A 21,313-nucleotide genomic window follows, 5' to 3' on the forward strand; every position below is an offset into this window, starting at 1 on the left:
CAGCAGAAAGGTTTAAACATTAAAATTACATTGGGCTGAGGTAATCTTTCGGTTATCGTCAGCCCAAAAACGTAGAATAAGTTAACTGAAATGAGACACAAAACAGCTGGCAAAATATAATCCATCAAAATGTGCAGTAGGTTTGCTGGAGTGAGGATGAAAGGCACATTGTGTCTATCTACATTTGATGGTCACGAAGTTTCAGTTTAAATGTTGGAACACCATATGTGCAGACATACATGAATATTTAACATCAAAAAGTGATTTTTTTTATTGCATCAATCATAATTTAGTTTTATTCTTTTATGAGATAAGGGAAACTCTGGCTTGGGCAGCATTTATTTCCATCTCTAATTGCTCTGGATAAGATGGTGGTGAACCATCTTCTTGAACTGGTGTAGTCCAGAAAGGCAGTGGTATAGTGCTGTCTGGAAGGGAGTTCCAGGTCATTGATCTTTTTGAATTCAAAAGGCTGTACCAAATTCACTGCAAAAGAAGCATCTCACTTTAGGCATTGCTATTATCATTGTACAATTCCTAGTGCTGTACAATTTGACACTCAGGTTTTTGTTAATGCTGTTTTATAACCAGGAGTAGCAGGAATGTAACAGCAACCTGAGATGACAGCTGTTTTTCCTAATAAAGGAAAAAAATAAAGCTCGAAAAACTTATCAGGTCAGGCAGCATCTGTGGAAAGAAGCAAAGCTAATTTTTTAGGTCGATGACTTCTCCACAGATCCTACTGAGGTTTTCCAGCTTTTATTATTCCTGGTTCAAACTTTCAGCTGCTGTAATATTTTATGTTTGTATTATTTCTGTTACCTGCTGTTTACTTGGATCCTTGTTGACAGAACAGAACTCAATACAAGTTGAAAGCTATTATGTGGGCAATGGTTAGCAACTTATCATTCAATGGCAGCCACAATTACTCAATTGATGTTATTCAGGTAACTTTCTATTTGGACAGCTTTTAATGTACCAGAGACTCCCATGACCATCTTAAGGATTTGTGTAAGGGTGGCCAGGATGATGTCTTTTCTACTTTTCCTTGCAGCAGATACCCTGCTTATGTTTGGTATGTTCACTGACTGGTTTAATGAGGAATTAACCATTTGACTGTGTGGGTTTGTATCTGAAGGTCTCTTACTACAGCACAACGGTCCTGTCTACTGCCCAGAACGTATTTCTCAGTGTTATTGTTATTTTAAACAAATACTTAAAAATCTTAATGGCTATTTCTGATTTGAAGTAATTAATGCATTTCATATGAACAATCCTTGAGTGAAATATTAAAAGAGGATTCTTGCATTTAATACCTGTATATCCAGCTTTACATGTACAGCTAAAACCTCCTGGGAAATTCTGGCAAGTTCCATCATTTTTGCAGGGATTCGACTGACATTCATTAATGTCCCTTTCACAAGCAGTGCCCATAAACCCTTCCAGGCAGGTGCACGAAAATCTACTTAATAAATTATGGCAGGTTCCACCATTGTGGCAAGGGGATGGAAGGCACTCATCTATGTCAGTTTCACAGGCATGTCCAGAGTATCCTGGTAGACATCGACAGATGAATGGTTTGAGAGCTGTGTTGGCCACAATGATCACTGGGACACTTTCCTCGCTTTGTAATGATGGACTTACAGCAAGTCTCTTCACACAGCTTCCACCATTCTGACATGGCTCGGTAGTGCAAGGGTCATGGTCCACGGAATCGATTCGTACTCCACTCTGTCTGAATAATGTTTCCTTAATGCTTTCAAAAAAAGTGGCTACCCCACTGGGACTTACATACTGATTGCTAAATCGTTTCACAGCTGCCATTATATATGTTTTTTCATCCTGTTCATAAAACCCATAGATCTGTACTGCAGTTCCCATTTGTGACAGTTGAGAGTTAACAATCCGTAGGAAGTGAAGGTAATGGTTGGTCAGAAAATCTTTCACTGTTGCAATATTTAGCGAAAGGAGGACACTATTGTCTATAGTGGCATTATTGAATCCCATGAAGAATACATGGACATTGTTGTTGACTGCACTGTGCAATCCATCACTACTACGCACAATTAGATCAAAAGTTCCATCTGTTGACCTTGGCTGGGAATTTAGATTGCAAGTACCTACTGGGATGTTAAAAAGAGTGGTAGACCCCATAGTCAGAGTGCACTGGAAAGTGTCCAATATATCTGGATCTTGGGGCTTCACACTCGCCAAGGCTCCACCAGGAAACAGGTTTCCAAAATAGTGAACAAATATCTCCACTGTTCTGGGCTCAGATGGGTTGTCATTCTGATCATTTATTACAACATGTACAGTACTTATGGAAGACATCTGTGGAGTGCCAGAATCTCGTGTGACCACTGACAAGTGGAAATCACTGATCTGCTCCCTGTCAATTTCTCTGGTTGTTGTGAGGATACCCCCTGAGCTTAAACTGAAGTAGCTGGTAGCAGGGCCTGTGCTGAGCAAATGGTAAGTGAAAGGACCTTGGTTTGGTGGAAGGTCTGGATCAGTGGCATTTAGTGTCATCACAACAGCCCCTGCACGTTGGTTCTCCACAACTTCTCCAGTTGTAGATATTAAAGTAGGCCCATTGTCATTAATATCCTCCAGGTTGACAAGTAAATAGGTGCTACCTGTGGCTGAAGGCACTCCTGAATCAACAGCTAATATGGAGAGGTTATATATGGGTACGGACTCACGATCCAGTTCTGCCGCCACTGAAACCTGCCCAGTCTGAGAATCAATAGAAAAGGCACCCTTTTCATTTCCTGATCCGATATGGTAAGTGAATCTGCTCCAACTGGGAACCGAGTCAGAATCAAAGGCACTTACGAAAATGACATGAGACCCAGGTGCTGCTCCCTCATTAATCTGCACATTGTACTCCTCAGATGTGAAAACGGGAGGATCATTGGCATCCAGTATAGTAATATTTACAAAGACTTCATCAACATCAAATCCACGGATACTTCCAGCATTCTTAGCCAGAACCCTCAAGGAAATTTTCTCTTCCTTTTCCCGATCAAGTTGCCCAGATACATAAATTTGTCCGGTATTTTTATCAATTCTTAATCCTTTGCTTCTGCTTTTACCAACAAGGAGGTAGGTGACAACTCCATCATTCCCAAGGTCTCGATCACTGGCAAATACTTCACCAACAGTGGTACCTTTTGAAGCTGCCTCTGAAACCTCAAAGCTATACTGTCTGGACACGAAACGTGGAACATACTCATTTACACCACTGAGCTGCACATAAACATTGGCAAAGCTAAAGTGGTCTTCATCTGGGACATTAAAGGCTTTCACATACGTGTGATAAGTCTGTTTTACTTCAAAGTCTAAAAATCCTTGAGTTGTGATGACTCCAGTGTTTGGATCAATGACAAAAAGGTCACTGTCACTCGTCTCAATTGCATAAGCTATTACAGCATTAGCTCCAGAATCTGCATCCGTAGCATTCAACTGAACAACAGTGGTACCACTTGGGGCATTTTCTGATATAGTTGGAAAATACTCATCCGGGTTGAACAGTGGCGAATTATCATTTGAATCAGTGATGTGAATGGTCACACTTAGGTAGCCAGCTCTTTTCACCCAACCTCCATCTTCAGCACTTATGGTCAGTTCATGCATTTGTTGAGTCTCATAGTCCAAGTGGCCAGCTAGAGATATTGCACCCGTTGTATTAATAATAGAGAACAATTTAGCATCATTTCCTTTAGAAATGTTATATCTGATTAACCCATTCATATCAGCATCTTTATCTCTGGCTGAAACAGTTCTGATTACTGTTCCAATGGCAAGGCTTTCAGGAACTATGATGCTAATGTGGCTCTGAGAGAATTGAGGCGTGTGCAAGTTCTCTTCAGTTACCAAAATACGAACAGTGGATGTTGCACTCAGTGGGGGATTGCCTTTATCCATTGCTGTGATTATGATTAAAAACACTTTATTCACATTGGCTCTCAGAGTGGAAGCAACGGAAACCCAACCATTATTCTTGTTCAGTGTGAATTGATTTGAACTGTTTCCACCAGTAACGTGGTACTCTATTTCTGAATTTAAGTTGTAATCCTTATCATCCACTGCAGTGACTTTGATTAATCTTGTACCAACCTTGACATTCTTAGTAACAGGAGTAAAATAGTTTTCAGATTCAAACTGTGGTGCATTGTCATTACTGTCCACAATGTTGATAATGACTGTAGTTTCACTCATCAAGGGAATTCTACCTCTGTCTGAGGCTGTTATAATAAAACTATGCCTGTTTATATTCAGATTGTTAGAACCTGAGGAATTATGATATTTTGTGTATTGTTTGGTATAGACCTCTCCTGTGCTGGAATTTATTCGGAAGAATTCTGACTGTGATTTTATGAAGTAAAACACTTGACCATTAAGGCCATTGTCAGGATCTGTAGCTACTACCTTAGTAACACTGGACCCAATCTCAGTGAGTTCTGGGTAATCAAGATAGTACGAGGGTTGAGTAAATCGTGGGGCATTATCATTTACATCTGTCACAAAAACAGTAATGTCTGTATTCACTGTCCACCCAGAATCATGGGCATAAACTTTGACTGTGTAGCGCTCCACGTCCTCCCGATTCAGAGGCCTGCTAACTGTGATATCTCCGGTCTTTGCATTTATTGAGAAGGGAAGACTTACATCTCGTATGGAGTACTGACTAACAGCATTCACTCCAGTGTCCTCATCTGAAGTTGTAACACGTGTCACAGTGTAGCCAATAGCAGCATTTTCAGACACCTGAGCACTAAATATCTGTGAGAATCTTGGGGCATTGTCATTTTCATCCAGGACGTTGACAATGACATGACAGACAGAGCTACTTGAGGAAGGTCCTTTATCTGTTGCCTGTACAGTTAAGGTATACTGGGCCTCCTTTTCTCTATCCAAACGTTTGGTATTTCTGATCTCCCCAGTTTCTCTGTTGATATTGAAATTATTGCCTCTGTTACCATCCAGTATAGTATACTCTATTTGACCACTGGGACCACTGTCCTTATCTTCTGCTACAACAGTGATTATTTTGTGTGAGAAGGTATTCTCCATTACATTAGCTATGAAAGGATTCTGTTTAAAAACTGGTGCGTTGTCATTGACATCTAGTACAGTGATATTCAATTGCTTATAGGAAGAATAGGGAGGGTACCCCATATCTCTGGCTTCAATCCACAGAACATACTTCTGAACAGCTTCAAAATCTAATGACTTTTTGAGAACAAGTTTCCCTGTAAGTTGATCAATGTGGAAGACATCACCAAGGTTACCACTGGCAATATAGTAAGATAATGACCCTCTTATAGGGCTTCTTTTTGAAGAAGCTGACACTGTTGTAATGTAGGTATCAATCTTCTGGTCTTCTGGGAAAGTAAAAGACTGTTGACCTGCATTTATTTGAGGAAAATCAGCTTCGTTTCCAAATCTTACTGTCACAGTGGTGGAGTCTGACATTGGATACATTCCTCTGTCTTTAACATTGACAGTAATTGTTATGTCAGTGCCTCCAGTTAACTTCTGTGCAGCCATGATAGCACCACGACTTGGATCAATTTGGAATCTTTCTGCATTTCTTCCTGTCAAGGAATATTGGAGTTCTGCATTGGGGCCTTCATCGTCATCTGAAACTGTCACGGCAAACACAAATGAACCTGTGTACAGTAGAAACAGGGAAGACATTAGGAGTCTGTTAATTGATACATGGTTATGTTAAAAAGCATTTAAAAAATAAAGCAATCCTATCAGATGTTTCTAACTGGAAAATGATCTGAATCTCAACAGCCAATATCAGTTTCCAGTCATGAGTATTTGCATGAATAGAACTAGTGAATAGTGTCACAATATAGTAATCCTTAGCATAATTAAATCACCATTTGCTTACGTTCTTGGCCTTATATGCTCATCACTCACAGCATTACGTGGCACACCAATGCAAAATACCCTAGGTCCAAAGAGTAGGGTTTGGAAAAAGTCAATTATCATTGCACTGATTGAGTTTGTGGTCTGACTATGGACTGAGAAAATCTTGGTTTATAAACATAATAGATATACAGCCTTTGGAGACTTGAATTACTTTTCAAACAATCAACAAATTTGTAAAACTATTATGACAATGCTCAGTGAACAAAGCCTATAAACAGAAGGGAGGTCTATCAGTACATGTAACAGAAATTTAGGTTGACATTTTCCAAATTCAGAATTATTGGTATGAAACCATTCTGAGCAGAATAAATTCATCCCACATTTTTACTCTTAAATCCTAACTGTAGACAGTGTTAACTATGATAATGTGATCAGTACCTGTAAAAAAACAGTATGCTTTCAATTAACAAGATGGGCATGAAATCAATTGTTGAATAACACATGTTAAAATCACATGTGAGTGCATTCATTTCCTTATGAAATGGAAATTAGAATCTCGTCTGAATGGACATTTAAGACGATACATTCTAGTGATGAATTATAAAAATTTTGCTTTAATGATTCTGACCTTCACCTCAAAATGTTGGTGATCTGTACAATCATAAGATGGAAATAACAATGCCAATCAAAAATAGTTTAACAAGGCAAAACAGTATACTATTCTTTAAAAATGTTAAGACTCGCCATGAGAATTAAGTGTATAGCATACTGGGTTCATGGCTGCAATGGAAAATTAAGCTCCTTTCATGGATTCTTGTGTAGGCAGTTTCATGCTAGCTAGCTACAATTTGATATCTCATAACATACAGTTGATTAAAAAGCGAGCCTCGCTAGCTAGCATGTTTTGAATAACAGTCCATGAGAAAGCTGATGACTGGTATTATGGGATATATTTGCCAAACGCTGGAGTTGCATTGGAATAAACAGTGGATGAACATTGGAATTTGGAATGTTCCTGCAGATTGGAAACCAGCAAATACCATCCCACTACTTAAGAAAGTAGCATAAGAGAAAACGGGGAAGCAGAACTGATCAACCTTCCTTCAGCAGTAGGGGGAATAATATAGTCCATGATAAAGAATGTGATAAATGGTCACTAAATGAAAATGACCTAACTGGGCATAGTCAACATGGATTTGCAAATAGAAAATCATGTTTGACAAATCTTCTGGAATTTTTTGAGGATGTTATTAACAAACTTTACAAGGAGGAGTCTATGGATGTAACAAAATCAAAAATTTCTGAAAAAACTCAGCAGGTGTGGCAGCATCTGTGGAGAGAAAGCAGAGTTAACCTTTCAGACTCAGTGACCCTTCTTCAGAACCTTCTCTGCTTTCTCTCCACAGATGCTGCCACACTTGCTGATATTTTTCCAGCAATTTCTGATTTTGTTTCTTTATTCATTAATGGGATGAGGGCGTCACTGGCTAGGCAGCATTTAGTGCCCGTCCCTAATTGCTCAGAGGGTGGTTCAGAGTCAACCACATTGCTGTGAATCTGGAGTCCCATGTAGGCCAGACAAGGTAAGGATGGCAGTTTCCTTCCCTAAAGAAGATTAGTGGATCAGATGGGTTTTTCCCAACAATTGGCAGCAGATTCACAGGCATCATTTGACTCTTAATTCCAGGTGTTTTATTGAATTCAAATTCCACCATATGCCATGGCCTCAGATGGTTATCTGGGTCAACAGTCTGATTTCTAGCATCTGTGGTTCTTTGTTTTTTTGTTTAGTCAATGGATGTAGTATACTTAAATTTTCAGAAGACTCTCGATAAGATCAGTTAGCAAAATGAAAACACATCGAATCGGAGGTATTGTACTGTTTTGGTTTAAGGACTGCCTGACAGACAGAAACCATTAAGGATTAAATGGGTTATTCTTATCTTCATAGACTGTAACTAGTAGAGTATTGCAAAGATCAATATGTGGATCATAGCTGTTCAAAATATATTACTGATTTGGACATGGGGGCCAGTGTAATATTTCCAAGCTTGTATATATTACCACCTAAGCAGGAGTATCTGTTATGAGGAAGCTGTAAAGTTTTTTCGGGGGTTTTGGATAGGTTTAATGAGTGGGTGAGAATATAGTAAATGGAATATGTGGAAAAAATGTTATCCACTTTGGCATGGAGGAAGAGATGTGCAGAGTACCTTAGAATCTTTGAATCCCTAAAGTGTGGAAGCAGGCTATTCATCCCATTGAGTCCACACCAACTCTCAAAATGGCATCCCACCCAGACCCACCTATCCTCGTGACCCTGCATTATTTCCCACAGCCAATCCACCTAGCCTGCACATCTTTGGACTATGAGAGGAAACTGGAGCACCTGGGGGAAACCCACATAGGCATGGAGAGAATGTGTAAGCTCCACACTGAGTTGCTTGGTGCTGTGAGGCAGCAGTGCTAACCACCGAGCCACCATGCCACCCCAAAATTGGTAAGGCTAATGGAACATTTGCCTTTAATTAATGCAGGAGGATTTGAGTAGAGGAGTAGTGAAGACTTACTTCAATTGCATAGAAGTTTGGTAAGACCACACGTGGACTAGTGTGTGCAATGTTGGTCTCTGTACCTCAGGAAATATATTATTGCCACAGAAAGAGTGCAGTGAAAATTCATTAGTCTTGTTCCTCGGATAGAGGCACTGTCCTATGAAGACAGACTGGCAAACTAAATCTGCATTCTACAGAGTTTGAAACATGAGAGACGATCTCATTTCAACCTACAAGATACTTAAGGGAATAACAGGGTAAATGCAGATGTTTCCCCTGGTTGGGGAGTCTAGGACCAGGCAACACAAAAACAAAAAGGATGCCATTTAGGACCAAGATGAGGAGAATTTTTTATACTCACAGGGTGGTGAATCTTTGGAATTCTTTATGCCAGAAGGCAATGGAAGCTCAGTCTTTGAATACACTTAAAGTAGAGATTGGTAGATTCTTAATTACCAATGAGGGCAGTGTGGGTAAAATGTATTGAAGATTTCTGATCAGGCACGATCATATTAAATGATGGAACAGAGTTGACAAATGGTATAGAATTGTCTACTCTCTTTTCCTATACCCTTATGTTCAGGTGGATCATCAGTGTCTTTGTTTGTCCTATGCATTCCTGTGGTCATAGGATTGATGGAAATGTGCATATGCTAGAAAACTGTAGATAAATAAGAGCAATTATTAAAAGGCATTTAATGAAATTGGTTATATTTTCATATTATTAAAGGTCAACTGGTTTATATTACATCACAACATACAAACTAAATTATAACCAATATTGATTTTCTATAACTTCAAGTTTTTTTTAATTCTAATGTTTTGTGATTTAAAATAAATGAAAGCAATATTGAGAAGTGAATGTCACACACTGAAAACCATGAGAGTTTGTTGTGTTCTCATTGCAGATAAATAATTAACTGTGACTGTAATAAACAATAAACTGTATACTTGGGGATATCGATGTATGAGTTACTATTTCATCCAGGTGGTGGAGGATTCAATAATATCTCAGAAAGCAAGATGAACAGCCTATAATGTTCCCAGCCTCATGGTGCCGATGTTTGTCTGTCTGCATTAAGCTACAAAGGGGATCTATCTACAGACAGCAGATATACCCTTTTAGGCATTTCATGAAGACTGATGCATTTGCAAACATTTGGCTTGCCTCATGGCAACTGGTTCCCTCCTACTTCTTAACTGATGGTCTCAAGGAAGATCATGTCCAATGTCCCACTGCTTGTTAGAGATAATGGAAACTGCAGATGCTGGAGAATATGAGATAACAAAGTGTGGAGCTGGATGAACACAGCAGGCCAAGCAGCATCTTAGGAGCACAAAAGCTTTTGTGCTCCTAAGATGCTGCTTGGCCTGTTGTGTTCATCCAGCTCCACACTTTGTTATCCTGCTGCTTGTTATTCTGGGTTCGCCGAACAAATTCACACCAAAGGGTGGAGGAGAATGCTAGCGGTAAAATTCACTCCTCTTGTTCAGCAGAACCAAGAAATGAGATTGCTGCTGGTAGAAATCACTACATTCTGTCTCAGTTATATGTGATAAAGTTCACTCTGCACTTAAAATTCTGTTTATTATGTTGGATGTTAACGTACACAATATTCTGTACTTCTGATGGTTTCCACATTGAAGGATTAAATAAATATAACGTAACCAGGTGTTAGCCTTGGTTCAGTAGTCACATTCTTGATCATAAGTTAGAATGTTATTGCTACAAAATTTCATACCACAGATTTAAATATGGAACTTAGGATGACACTTCAGTGGAAGACTGTGCGCGTGAGTGCAATCTTTTGGATGAGACATTAAATTCATTTTATCTCTGCTTTCTCAGATGCATATATAAGATCCTATAATATCACAAGAACAAAAAGATGGGTTTTTTTATTTCATAGTGTCACAACATCTATTCCTCAACCAACATCATTAAATAAAAGATTGATGATTGCAATTGTGACCTTGATGTATTTCAATTGTGCCCATATTTCTCGAGTACTTTTTATTTTACCGTGATACACTATTGAAAATTCTAAAGTCATGAAGTGTGTTAAATAATTACAAGTTCTTTCCATAAAAAATCAGTAGTTGAAAATCAAAATTATATTCTCAGGCAGTAATAAAGGTTAGGACATAATATTTCTATGTTTCCCATTCAGAATAATAAGGATTTAATACATATTATTCACAGCTTTGTGTGAGCTGTTTCTTGCTCCAAATTTGTACTTTTAGTTTAGTGATCTGGCTGAAATGAAATACACACGCCAGATTCACAGTTAAAAATAGTTTCATTCAGCTGAAGGAAATTCTGCAGTAATACCACTGATATACAGTTATCTATCAACAATACATCACAGTAAATTAATTTGGATGATAGCCAACAATTTAAACTCTTTTAATCTCTAATAAAAAGTACAAATTACTGAAGAAGGATAGTGCACATTAAACATGCATTACTTAATCATCCTGTTTTGTTATTCACTTCATCCATTCTTTGCCTATGAGGCATTTGCAGACATGACAGCAGGAGATGTGATGTTTTAGAATGCATTAATACATCAACACATTGTACATTGTGACTGTTATTGGATATGTTTTAATCAGTATCTATGTCTTTGTATATTAAAATTCTATTGAAAGCTATTAATTGAACATTACACTCAATTTATATTTCCTTTATCCTTATTGTGTATTTATTTGCTTTTCATTACTTATTGGACAGCCAACCTTCTACAAGATTTTCTTGTCATCTGTTCTACATTCATATGTAATATTTGTTAATTTGAACATTTTGTTTCATTTTTCCTTAATTTGGATAAATGTTAACAAACTATTTTGATGTTGTCAATCTGTGACTTCTCGCTTGCTTTCTTTGACTTATCCATTTCCATTTCTGGGGTAGTCTGCTCATCATTGTCTATAACTAGCGTGCTGGTGTGCACAGCTACCCAGATTATATTTCCTCTTGCCCAAATTCTTGCTAGGACAATCTTTCATCCTTTGTTTCCCCTGTCCCTTTGACATGACCTTCTATATGGCAACTTCCAAAGTATTTTCCTTTTCATTTGGAATGCTTTTGACAAACTTCTTACCTGCATTTGTTGGTGATGGGATATGAGTAACATATGGGAAGTGACGAAATTTCGGAGGGTTGTCATTGATGTCTGAAATTGTAATAAACACAGTGGCTGAACTGGACATGGCTTGAGGTATGCCTCCATCGGTAGCTACCACCACAAGACTGTATGTTTCTTTGCTTTCTCTGTTCAGCAGAGCACTTGTGATAATTTGTCCAGTAGATGGATTAATGGAAAATTGGGAGTTGCCACCAACCAGGCTGTAGCTGTTAGAAGGAAGATAATTAAAAAAAAATCAGTGGGTGCATTAGGGATTGAGTTACATTTAGCAGCTTCAGTAAAGTGAAGTAAACAAAGTCAAAAGAAAAACTGTTTCAGAATACAAGTAAAAGGTATAGGTTCTTCTTGAAACTACTCAGTGACAGATCATCAAGAATGCCTAGATGCGAGTATTGGCAGGGTACCACTCGTGTTTTCCTACTGTTCACACAATACTCTCAAACTAAGGGTCACTGCACCAGGCTTGATATTCCGTTCTCTCTAATGCTGACCATTTGTAAACATCCTAACCGTTGTCCGAGATGTACTAATGTAACCGACACCAGAAACCAAATGGAGACAATTCCATCACTGTATAGCTCAGGACTGTATTTCTTCAGAATCTGAACTAATTACTGTAACCATCTAACACATGCCTATTCAGTTCAATTGAATACAAGGGATAATACTCAACTTTTACTTTTAGATTTATAGCAGAAGAACTTGTTTACAAACCTCATTGAAGAGTTAGTTAATCCTGCACTGACTTCAACCACTCTCCACACATCCACACCAAAATCTAATAATGTATCAATCTCCAGAGGTTAAATAATAAACAACATAGATTCCAAAGCTGTGACTTGGAGCCAAGTGAGTCTTTAATTGACTATGAAAAGTCTCCACATAATTTCCTAAGAAAGCCGAACAGTTTGGGTGCATATGCTTTACCACTTTAAGGCAAGTAACTTAGTAAGTATGTGAAAACAGAACGGCTAACGTTAGATTCCTTTGCATCAAGGTCAAATGCTGCAATCAACTATAAGTGTTTTGATTGAGAACCAAGGTGTGTGTTTTACTTAGCTGTTAGTTAAAGACATAGCAAAGTGAAATAAAACAGAAATTTTAATGAACTTCAGGAATTTTAAAGAATTTAGAATTATAAAGATTTCACTGGATTAATTTCTTCAAGTAGGATTTGAAATCTATTCAATGTTTCATAGTCAGTGGAATTAAACTCAATTAGGTATTATTTATTTATTTTAGTTTTGTGCTTCCTTCAATTCTGAATTAATTAAATTTACTTTTAAAATATTGGTCACTTGTGTTTCCACATCGGGAAACTTTAAACTTTTAATAATACTGCACGTGTCTTCCATCACAGTTTTATATTTGAATAATTCCACATATGAATAAAAGTATGAATTCAACAGGGGTAGATTATGTTGAATTAATCTCTGTGCCATCAAAACAAAGGAAAGACTGCATTTATGTAGCATCTTACATGACCTGAGAACATGCGAAGGTATTTCACAGTCAGCAAAATAATTCTGAAGTGATGTAATGTCAGAAACGTATCAGCCAACTGTGTAAACTAAGTTCCCATATACATAAACAGGAATGTGATAATGAGCAAATAATCTGTGTTACTTATGTTGGCTGAAGGGTAAATACTGATCAGGACATTAGGGAAAACTCCCCTGCTCTCTGTTGAAATATTGCCACAGTATCATCTTCTTTCATCTGAGACAGAGTACAGAATGTTTGTCCCAACTGAAAGACAGCAGGTGTAACAGTCCAGCACTCCTTTAGCACTACACTAGCATGTCAGCCTATATAGTGTGTTCTGTGTAGAGCCTGTATGGGTCAGTCATCTTGTCTCTTGCAACAGTACCAAATTAAAATGCTGTACTAAATGGGTAATATGCTCAGAAAGTAATGGAAATGTGATTATGGCATTGTTTTCCACACAACAATGTTCAGACAAGAACCTAAGTAGTAGTTCATCCCAAATGTGTGGGCAGGTCCTAGCAGACTTCTTAACATTGCTTCGTCACAAAATCTTGATGGCACTTCTACAGGACTTCCATACAGACACGGGGAGAATGTGCAATCTCCACACAGACAGTCACCTGAGGGTGGAATTGAACCCCGCTCCCTGGTGCTGTGAAGCTGCAGTGCTAACCACTAAGCCACCACATCATCCTGGTCAAATACTGCCTTGATATCTAGGGTACTCATCACCATTTGTTTCCTGAGTTTATTTACATTGCCCATGTTCAGACAAATGCTATGATGAAGTCAGGTGTTGCACTGCTGGAACCCAAATTGTGTATCAGTGAACAGGTTAACATTGACAAAGCGCCACTTGACAACATTGTCAAAGAGGCATTCCTTTAGCTGGCTAATGATTGACAACAGACTGATAAGATGGTGATTGGCTGGGTTGTAGTTGTCCTACCTTTTATGGAGAAGATACGTCTGGTTAATTTAATCAAATTAGTGCTGTGGCTGTATTGGGACAGCTTGACCCAAAGCGGCAATTAAATCTGGAACAGAAGTCTTCAGTACCATTGCTAAAATATTTATCAGGGTTCATAACCTCTTCAGAATCCAGAACTTCAATATTTCTTGATACAAGTCAATCGTATTAGCTGGCAATTGGTATTTGAGATGTTGGGGATGTGTGAGGCTGAAATGCATCACTCACTCAGGACTTCTGGCTGAAGATGCTTGCAAATGCTTCAGCCTTTTCTTTTGTACTGATGTGCTGGGATTCTCCATCATTGAAGAGGTGGGTATTTATGAAGCATTCTCCTGTTCATTGTTTAACTGACCACCACTATTCAAGATGGGATTTGTCATGTGTCACAGAGCCATTAAGTCACAGAGTAATACAACACATTCGGTCCAACTAGTCCATGCCAACCAAGCTTGCAAAACTAAATTAATTCCACTTGCTTGCATTTGTCCCATATCTCTCTAAACCTTGTTTCAGAGGTAGTGGGAACTGCAGATGCTGGAGAATCCAAGATAACAAGGTGTAGAGCTAGATGAACACAGCAGGCCAAGCAGCATAACAGGAGCAGGAAAGCTGACGTTTTGGGCCTCAATCTTTCTTCAAAAACGGGGGAGGGGAAGGGGGTTCTAAAATAAGTAGGGAGAGAGGCGAAGGCAGATAGAAGGTGGATAGAGGGGAAGATAGGTGGAGAGGAGATAGACCGGTCAAAGAGGTGGGGATGGAACCAGTAAAGTGAGTGTAGGTGGGGAGGTAGAGAGGAGATAGGTCAGTCCAGGGAGGATGGGTGGGTCAAGGGGGCGGGATGAAGTTAGTAGATAGGAGATGGGGGTAGGCCTTGAAGTGGGAGGGGAGGTGATAGGTAGGAGGAAGAACAGGTTAGGGAGATGGGGACGAGCTGGGCTGGTTTTGGGATGCGGTGGGGGAGGGAAATTTTGAAGCTTGTGAAGTTGAGGTGGGAGGATGGGATAGGTGGGAGGAAGGACAGTTTAGGGAGGCGGGGACGAGCTGGGTTGGTTTTGGGATGCGGTAGGGGGAGGGGGCATTTTGAAGCTTGTGAAGTCCACATTGACACCATTGGGCTGCAGGGTTCCCGAGCAGAAAAACAGTTGTTGTTCCTGCAACCTTCAGGTAGCATCGCTGTGGCACTGCAGGAGGCCCAGGATGGACATGTCGTCTGTGGAATGGGAGGGGGAGTTGAAGTGGTTCGCAACTGGGAGGTGCAGTTGTTTCGTGCGAACTGAGCGTAGGTGTTCTGCAAAGCAGTTTCCAAGCCTCCACTTGGTTTCCCTGATGTATGTGAGGCCACAACAGGAACACCGGATGCAGTATACCACATTAGCAGATGTGCAGGTAAACATCTGCCTGATGTGGAAAGTCTTCTTGGGGCCCGGGATAGGGGTGAGAGGGGAGGCGAAGGAGTAGGTGTAGCACTTCCTGTGTTTGCTGGGAAAAGTGTCGAGTGTGGTGGGGCTGGAGGGGAGTGTGGAGCAGACAAGAGTGTCACGGAGAGAGTGGTGCCTGGACTGACCTATCTCCTCCCTACCTCCCCACCTACACTCACCTCTACAGGCCCCATCCCCACCTCTTTGACCGATCTATCTCCTCTCCACCTATCTTCTCCTCTATCCATCTTCTATCCACCTCCCCCTCTCTCCCTATTTATTTCAGAACCCCCTTCCCCTCCCCCATTTCTGAAAAAGGGTCTAGGTCTGAAACGTCAGCCTTCCTGCTCCTCCGATGCTGCGTGGCCTGCAGTGTTCATCCAGCTCCACACCTTATTATCTCTCTAAACCTTTCCTATTTAGATACCTGTCCAAATGTCTTTTAAATATTGCAACTGTACCTACCACTTCCTCTGGCCGTTCATTCCATGTATGAACCACATTCTGAGTGAAAAAAAAATTGCCCCTCTGGTCATTTATAAATTTTTCTTCTCTTACCTTAAAAATAAGTCATCTAGTTTTCAACCCTCCCAACCCTTTGGAAAAGACCCTTGCTATTCAACTTATCTATGAGCTTCATGAGATTATAAACCTTCAGAAGGACAGAGCTTAGATCTGATCCATTGTTTGTCTTATTGCTTAGCTCTGTCCCATTGCACGATGCTTAGAGTGTTTGGCTTGCAGTGAAGCATCAGCAGGCTGACTTCTGATTTTTCGGAGTGCCTCTTACCACTGCATTCTTGAGTGCCTAGTTTAGTGGTTACAGATAAGTGAGGGAAATGTTGGGCAATGAGATTACAGATTGCCATTCAATACAACTCCTTTGCTGCTGACCAATATGGATAGCTAGTCTTGACTGCTAGACCTGTTTGGAGTCAATCCCATACAGCACTATAGTGTCAACAGACAACTGTAAATCCACCCAATGTCACAATAGCACTTTTATCTGTGAAACAGGTCATTGCTGTCTATAGACAAAACAGGTATTGCAGATGACAATTTTTCATTCATGGGATGTAGCCTTTGCTGGCTAAGACTCAATATTCTTGACAAGGTACTGGTGAACTGTCTTCTTGAACCATTATAATATATTTAAATACACCCACACCCGCACAATGCAAAAGAAAGTTTCAGTGTATTTCGATACAGAATTTTGCAACTACCAGAATGCCCTTCTCATGCCTCACAGAGATGTTAATATACAATAAATAACAGAAGAAAAGAGAACACAAAATAATTCTTAATCATCAATGAAAATACGGCTTATTTGATTCCACTTGTATATTGCATAGTCACATGGTTCAAAATCTTCCAAATTATTACTTTAATAAATTTTTTCACCCAGCCAAACTGATTGCTTCAAAGGAAAACATTACACTGTATCAAAGGGAGATACTGGAAATTGTACAAAAAAGGGTGTAAGTGAACCCTGCTTTCACTACCTACTTTGTGAATCTCCAGCATGGAACATTATTTACAGAGGCAAGAAAACGTAACTGAACAGACTAATTTATGAAGTTACCCTGAGCAGCATAAAGAAGCTTAAAGAATTCTACCTTCTGTAAAACTATACTAACTGCTTGCTGAGTGGTGTTGTGAACAATATGTCATCACCACTTAGTTTCATCATTATTTTTGTTTGCCTGAATTGGGAATTAGAGTTTTATGGCGGGATTTTTGTCTAGCCTTGGGAATTCATTCATTGTATGAATGAATGCCATGCCATAGTAAAGATGTCACAGTAGATGCTCCACATGATGTCATCACTTGAAACCATAAAGAATATGTTTTATATCAAGATGTTTATCATGGACAAAACGTTTTACTTTGACTTGGTATTAATGAGTAGTTAAAACATAATGGCTCAGAACTTGATTGTGTTGAAAAATGCATGTCCTCCTCATGCCCGTAATATGCAGTATGTGCACCTCCTGCACAAACTATTATGAAAATTCATTCATGGATTATTGGCTAAACCAGCACTAAGGGCCCTGGAGAAGGTGGTCGTGTGTTTGTCAACTCTCAAAGTGCACAAGTTTAGTGCTTGAAAAACAGGGTGGTTCAGTCCAGGTTCTGACCAATGAGTTATATTTGAGAATATCACAGTTACTGTTGAACATGCTGAGCCACAACAGTGAGAGAAACATGCATCATACAAAATGCCATTACCTAATAACTGCATTTGAACCTTCATCAACATCAGTGGCGTTTACAAGTAAGGCATCAGTCCCTGTTGGAACATCTTCAGCGATTATGGCATGGTAAGTTTTGAAAGCAAACGCTGGAATATTGTCATTGATATCATCAACAATCAAGATGATAGTGCCTGTGCCAGTAAGAACTGGAGATCCTGTAAGGAGAATGAGAACAGTAGAAAGCGGGGGAAAGAAAAAGAGAGAGCAAGAGATGTTAACACAACAAATCAGATATTTGCAATTAGTTTATTTCATTTTATAGAGATGCTTCTATCACTTGTAAAGAAAGTAATAGCAATAAAAGCTCATTTTTGAATGTTGTATGCAATTTCAACATAGTATAGACTGAGGAAGCTGATCAAAGGTACAGCTTTTACTTAAAACATAGTTACTAAACTCAAATAAAACTGCATGAAATTATCATTGGACAAATCACTGAAGTCAACTGATAGGACTTTTACAAGTGTTAAGAGCTACAGACAATATCTACAAAATGAACTGAAAACTCAACAGTCTTCTCACGCTTTAGATATTTCCCAGTTGTTGAAAAGGCACTGGTTCAGTTCTGAAATATTTTTAATGACAGCTACAGAAGCAAATTGCTTTCCTTCTAATTATTAGCAAGTGCATTTTTGTTCAACACTGAATGTTTTCCTTGTGTTCAGATGGATCAGCATCAGAACAATTCATCTCTGGTTTAATAATAACACTACTACATTGTTTCCCTTAAAAAGAAATCTGTTACTTTGCCAATCTTTTATATCTATTTCCAGCATATTATTTGTGATATGACACAACTCTACAGCCATCAATGAAGCTCTCAGAATTTTAACTGAGAATGTTTGTGTATGACATATCACACTATATAATGCTAGTTTTTAAACTGCTAATGCTCCAGATAAAATTTGAGCATATAAAGTTTTGCCATTTTCCATCCATGCTGATATTTTCATTAATATTAGTAAATAAAATGGAAAGCAAACAACTATATTACCACAAAAACACTTTGGATCTTGCTATGAACAGCTGCACATGAAACAATTACTCACCTGTTAACTATTACAAAAGTGAAAGTATTAAAATAGAGATAGACAACAATGACCTGGGAATTGCACTTTGTGGCTGTTAAGTGGCTATTCAGAGGTAAGTGTTGATTTATTGCATAATTGGCATATTGAAATATGTAATTTCTATAACTCTCTAGCAGGATTAATGACAAATCTGAATTGGTTGCTTAACATTGAAATTTGAGTTAGGAAATGGGAATTGGGTACATTTTGTTCCATAAAATTATTGCTTTAATTAGATTTTAATTACTCTGTGGTAACTGTTACCACTGATCACAGTAACTGGAAAAATCAATCTGGCAATAAATCTGCTCAAAATACATTAAATTTACTGAACTACCTCTGCCAAACAGAAAATCTACACCAATGTCATCAGGTTGACTAAATGAGTGCACACTTAGTTTACTTTTCTTCCAGAACTCTGGAGAAAGGAGAAGTCTGTCTTCCATTTAGATTGGACATTATTACAAGAGCATGTTCACCCAAAGGAATGGACACTGTCTTTTCTTCACTGCATCTGGTGACAGTCTCAAACACTCTGAGCCCTGATAACTTGGGCAGTAAGCCAAAAACAAAACTACTGCAACTTAATTCGTAGGAATGACCATTCCGCTGTTCAAAGCTACACTTCCATTCTAAATAATAAAATGTGAGGCTGGATGAACACAGCAGGCCAAGCAGCATCTCAGGAGCACAAAAGCTGACGTTTCAGGCCTAGACCCTTCATCAGAGAGGGGGATAGGGTGAGGGTTCTGGAATAAATAGGGAGAGAGGGGGAGGCGGACCAAAGATGGAGAGAAAAGAAGATAGGTGGAGAGAGTATAGGTGGGGAGGTAGGGAGGGGATAGGTCAGTCCAGGGAAGACGGACAGGTCAAGGAGGTGGGATGAGGTTAGTAGGTAGATGGGGGTGCGGCTTGGGGTGGGATGAAGGGATGGGTGAGAGGAAGAACAGGTTAGGGAGGCAGAGACAGGTTGGACTGGTTTTGGGATGCAGTGGGTGGAGGGGAAGAGCTGGGCTGGTTGTGTGGTGCAGTGGGGGGAGGGGACGAACTGGGCTGGTTTAGGGATGCGGTGGGGGAAGGGGAGATTTTGACACTGGTGAAGTCAATATTGATACCATTAGGCTGCAGGGTTCCCAGGCGGAATATGAGTTGCTGTTCCTGCAACCTTCGGGTGGCATCATTGTGGCACTGCAGGAGGCCCATGATGGACATGTCATCGAAAGAATGGGAGGGGGAGTGGAAATGGTTTGCGACTGGGAGGTGCAGTTGTTTGTTGCGAACTGAGCGGAGGTGTTCTGCAATGCGGTCCACAAGCCTCCGCTTGGTTTCCCCAAGGTAGAGGAAGCCACACCGGGTACAGTGGATGCAGTATACCACATTGGCAGATGTGCAGGTGAACCTCTGCTTAATGTGGAATGTCATCTTGGGGCCTGGGATAGGGGTGAGGGAGGAGGTGTGGGGACAAGTGTAGCATTTCCTGCGGTTGCAGGGGAAGGTGCCGGGTGTGGTGGGGTTGGAGGGCAGTGTGGAGCGAACAAGGGAGTCACGGAGAGAGTGGTCTCTCCGGAAAGCAGACAGGGGTGGGGATGGAAAAATGTCTTGGGTGGTGGGGTCGGATTGTAGATGGCGGAAGTGTCGGAGGATGATGTGTTGTATCCGGAGGTTGGTGGGGTGGTGTGTGAGAACGAGGGGGATCCTCTTTGGGCGGTTGTGGCGGGGGCGGGGTGTGAGGGATGTGTTGCGGGAAATACGGGAGACGTGGTCAAGGGCATTCTCAATCACTGTGGGGGGAAAGTTGCGGTCCTTGAAGAACTTGGACATCTGGGATGTGCGGGAGTGGAATGTCTTATCGTGGGAGCAGATGTGGCAGAGGCGGAGGAATTGGGAATAGGGGATGGAATTTATGCAGGAGGGTGGGTGGGAGGAGGTGTATTCTAGGTAGCTGTGGGAGTCGGTGGGCTTGAAATGGACATCAGTTACAAGCTGGTTGCCTGAGATGGAGACTGAGAGGTCCAGGAAGGTGAGGGATGTGTTGGAGATGGCCCAGGTGAACTGAAGGTTGGGGTGGAAGGTGTTGGTGAAGTGGATGAACTGTTCGAGCTCCTCTGGGGAGCAAGAGGCGGCGCCGATACAGTCATCAATGTACCGGAGGAAGATGTGGGGCTTGGGGCCTGTGTAGGTGCGGAAGAGGGACTGTTCCATGTAACCTACAAAGAGGCAAGCATAGCTGGGGCCCATGCGGGTGCCCATGGCCACCCCCTTAGTCTGTAGGAAGTGGGAGAAGTCAAAAGTGAAGTTGTTGAGGGTGAGGACGAGTTCGGCTAGGCGGATGAGGGTGTCGGTGGAGGGGGACTGGTCGGGCCTGCGGGACAGGAAGAAGCGGAGGGCCTTGAGGCCATCTGCATGCGGAATGCAGGTGTATAGGTACTGGACGTCCATGGTGAAGATGAGGTGTTGGGGGCCAGGGAATTGGAAGTCCTGGAGGAGGTGGAGGGCGTGGGTGGTGTCGCGGGCATAGG

The 21,313-nt window shown here is 40.5% G+C and overlaps 1 protein-coding gene across 1 annotated transcript in view; it reads right to left on the reverse strand.

The window, feature by feature from the left end:
• fat4 (FAT atypical cadherin 4) overlaps positions 1–21,313 on the reverse strand; it is a 359,910-nt gene that overhangs the window by 52,619 nt on the left and 285,978 nt on the right. Inside the window, exons 8-10 of the mRNA XM_048532919.2 lie at positions 17,699–17,879; positions 11,546–11,796; positions 1,317–5,675 (exon numbers count right to left, since the gene is read on the reverse strand). Of these exons, the coding sequence (XP_048388876.2) occupies positions 1,317–5,675; positions 11,546–11,796; positions 17,699–17,879 (4,791 nt within the window). The remainder of the gene's footprint in view (positions 1–1,316; positions 5,676–11,545; positions 11,797–17,698; positions 17,880–21,313) is intronic.

This window comes from Stegostoma tigrinum, chromosome 1, assembly GCF_030684315.1.
Source record: "Stegostoma tigrinum isolate sSteTig4 chromosome 1, sSteTig4.hap1, whole genome shotgun sequence".
NCBI lineage: Eukaryota > Metazoa > Chordata > Chondrichthyes > Orectolobiformes > Stegostomatidae > Stegostoma > Stegostoma tigrinum.